Source organism: Tupaia chinensis, unplaced genomic scaffold, assembly GCF_000334495.1.
Source record: "Tupaia chinensis unplaced genomic scaffold, TupChi_1.0 Scaffold000094_1, whole genome shotgun sequence".
NCBI lineage: Eukaryota > Metazoa > Chordata > Mammalia > Scandentia > Tupaiidae > Tupaia > Tupaia belangeri.
In genome coordinates this window covers 2,420,659-2,424,238 of record NW_006159556.1, presented here as the reverse complement: position 1 = coordinate 2,424,238, position 3,580 = coordinate 2,420,659, and the positions used below count along the sequence as shown (strand labels likewise).

Sequence of the window (3,580 nt, the reverse complement as noted above, 5' to 3'; positions counted from 1 at the left end):
AAAAAAAAAAAAAAAATGACTTTGGCATTTTCCTTTAGGTTTCAGAGGCTTCGAATTACAGCCCCTACAGGAACTACAGTTGGCTCATTGAGGATCGTCTTTCACCAGGATTATTTTAACGTCATCTTCACCGAGCCTTCTACCCCATACCCTCTACGTTGGCTCCTGATTTCCACCAGTGAAGTTTGTTGATGCTTTCTTGAATCATGTAACATCACGACTCTTGCACCTTCCTCTTTTCCAGTTACCAAAGCCATTAGAAATAAGTTTGCATTGTGTTATAATACAGTTTCCTGCTTGTCCACTTTCACCTTATTTGCACTGCTCACTTCTGTCCAGCTTGCCTTACCTTGCTTGCCTATGATTTCCTTAAGCACTCACCTGCCTAATCTATAGCAACCCTGGCCCAGAAGAGAGAGTATTCCATTCGCTCCATTGCCTGACAAAGACAGCATAGTCAGGGGGTGAGTTTTCTCTTTAGAGTTTCCTGTCTGTCGTTGGCAAGTCTCCTGACTTAAAATATTGCTTAGCACATTTCCTAAAATATTCCCATCTGAGTCTTAGTGGCTTTAGCAAAGAACCTTACTTGAAGTGATGGCAAGAATTGAGTATGCCAGTGCACTGTTGTAGAGACCTTGGTTCAACTTCTAATCTCGGGTTTGACTGCAGTTCATGGAAAGACCTTAAACTAAGTGAGGAGGAAGAAAGAAGATAGGGTTCATTGGAGCTGGTATAAAGTTGTAGGAACTTAAAATAGTTTTAAACAGCAAGTGACTGATGCACACATCTGGGAGTTAGCCATCATACTGTCTATCTGGATCCTGGGGACAAAGGAGGGATTTTAAGACTCCATTTTCTAGTCTCTTTGTATTAAAATCTAAGTTTTCATTCTCTTGTGCTAGTAATTGCCTAAGATATTAGACACTTAAAATGTTGGGGAAACGCAAGCGTGTGGTTTTGACAATTAAAGATAAGCTTGACATTATTAAGAAACTTGATGAAGGCATCTCTTTCAAAAAACTTTCTGTGGTGTATGGAATTGGTGAATCCACAGTTCGTGACATTAAAAAGAACAAAGAAAGGATTATAAACTATGCCAACAGTTCAGATCCTACAAGTGGGGTATCCAAACGTAAATCGATGAAGTCATCCACCTATGAGGAGCTTGATAGAGTTATGATAGAGTGGTTTAACCAACAGAAAACTGATGGTATTCCCGTGTCTGGGACTATTTGTGCAAAACAAGCCAAGTTCTTTTTCGACGCCTTGGGGATGGAAGGTGATTTTAACGCATCATCTGGCTGGCTAACTCGATTTAAGCAGCGCCATGGAATTCCAAAGGCTGCTGGTAAAGGGACAAAATTAAAAGGAGATGAAACTGCTGCCAGTGCATTTTGTGGTCACTTTCAGGAATTTGTTGAGAGAGAGAATCTACAACCAGAGCAAATTTATGGTGCTGATCAAACTGGGTTGTTCTGGAAGTGTCTACCATCAAGGACATTAGCTCTTGAAAGTGAGCAAAGTACTTCTGGGTATAGGTCAAGCAGAGAGAGAATCATTATTATGTGTTGTACCAATGCCACAGGTTTACACAAACTTAATCTTTGTGTTGTGGGGAAAGCAAAAAAACCCCGTGCGTTCAAAGGAACTGACCTTTCACACCTTCCTGTTACTTATTTCAGTCAAAAAGGTGCATGGATAGAACAATCTGTTTTCAGACAGTGGTTTGAAAAATACTTTGTGCCGCAGGTACAGAAGCATCTGAAATCCAAGGGACTTCTAGAAAAAGCAGTGCTGCTTTTAGATTTCCCCCCAGCACATCCGAATGAAGAAATGCTGAGTTCAGAGGATGGCAGAATAATTGTGAAATATTTGCCACCAAATGTCACAAGCCTAATTCAACCTATGAGCCAGGGAGTTCTAGCCACTGTTAAAAGGTACTACCGAGCAGGACTTCTCCAGAAATACATGGATGAAGGAATTGACCCCAAAATGTTCTGGAAGAACTTAACAGTGTTGGATGCGATTTATGAAGTATCAAGGGCTTGGAACATGGTAAAATCAAGCACCATAACCAAAGCATGGAAAAAGCTTTTCCCCAGCAATGAAGAAAATTCAGGCATGAACATTGATGAAGGAGCCATCTTAGCAGCTAACTTAGCAACGGTTTTACAGAACACAGAAGACTGTGAACATGTTGACATTGAGAATATTGATCCGTGGCTTGATTCTCGGAGTAATGACTCAAGCTGTCAGGTGCTAACTGACAGTGAAGGTGCCGAGGGCCAGGCCAAGGCTGCTGAGCACAAGCCGCCTACTAAGACTAGAAAAACAGAACTGAATCCAGAGAAGCATATTAGCCATAAAGCTGCACTTGAATGGACTGAAAACTTACTAGATTATCTAGAACAACAAGATGACATGCTCCTGTCTGATAAATTGGTATTACGCAGACTTCGGACCATAATAAGAAGAAAACAGAAGATCCAAAATAATAAAGTCACTAGTAGTGCTCATTAAGTGTTTCTGTGTATTTGCATCTTGTGACTGTTTACCTGCAAGGTTACTTATTTGTTTGAAATGCTGTCGATTCCAAGGGCGAATACATTTTATAAGTGGTTTTTGGGGTTAGAGGCCATTTTGGATTATTCAGAGTACGTCTGTTTAATGTTACTCTAGTAATGACATTGACATGCATTTTTCTATCTACTGTTCCTAATCTACATTCTGCTTATTAGATCATAAGGCACTGAGGCCAGGGATCTTGGCCTGTTTTGTGCCTGCATTTTGATGTGTCTAATAAAGGATCATGCACACTGTGGGCACTCAATAAATTTTACTTAAATTGAATTTTTATGGTTTTCTCTGAATTTTAATTTCCAAATTAAAATACCTTGGGGCTAAGTTTCCATTCCCATGACTTTCTCACTGCTGAAAATCTTAGACGAGCTCAGCAAAGATTTTGCTTGAAGTATTTCACTGTGATTGTGGAAAACTGAAAGAAATAGGCGAAAGCCTTAAATACAGTATTTGTGTCCTGGCAGTATTTGGTCAGTCAGCAGTTCAGATCAGCCATCTCTAAATATAGGGCAGGAGGAAGAAATACGCTTAAAAATGTCCCTGGGGAGAGAGCTTGCAAACTCTATTTTATTCTATTTGACAGTAGGAAGCATTCCTTCGTACTTGTGAAAAGAATGCCAACCCTGTTCCAAGAAAATACACTTCAGTTTCCAAACAAATATAATTAGAAGATGGAGGGGTTAAATTTTATTATCTGTCATTTTGATTCTTTAGTGACATATACATGTCAGCCATTTTTCTTTTTAATAAGCTAATTGCTTTAAAGCTTAGGGAGTAAGCCACTTGCTTTCATGTGTTATATTTTTCTGTAAAAACTAATACTGATCCTATAAGCATACATGTATTGGGTTGTCAGAAAAGTCATGATGTGTTTTTCTATGCAAACGTCATCATTTGAGAAACCAGGTAAGAACAGTGAACTGACATTGAATGGAATATGTGATGCTCTGCAGAAGAAGGACCCTAGCAAGGTTCCAATACCATAATCTACCCTTAGTTT

General features: G+C 39.4%; 1 protein-coding gene across 1 annotated transcript in view; it reads left to right on the top strand.

Annotated features, from left to right (window-relative positions):
• Positions 1-2,825, top strand: part of TIGD2 (tigger transposable element derived 2) — a 3,293-nt gene extending 468 nt beyond the window's left edge. The window contains exon 2 of the mRNA XM_006143242.3: positions 39-2,825. Within this exon, the coding sequence (XP_006143304.1) occupies positions 931-2,520 (1,590 nt within the window). The 5' untranslated portion in view covers positions 39-930 and the 3' untranslated portion in view covers positions 2,521-2,825. The remainder of the gene's footprint in view (positions 1-38) is intronic.
• The last annotated feature ends 755 nt before the right edge of the window (positions 2,826-3,580 follow it).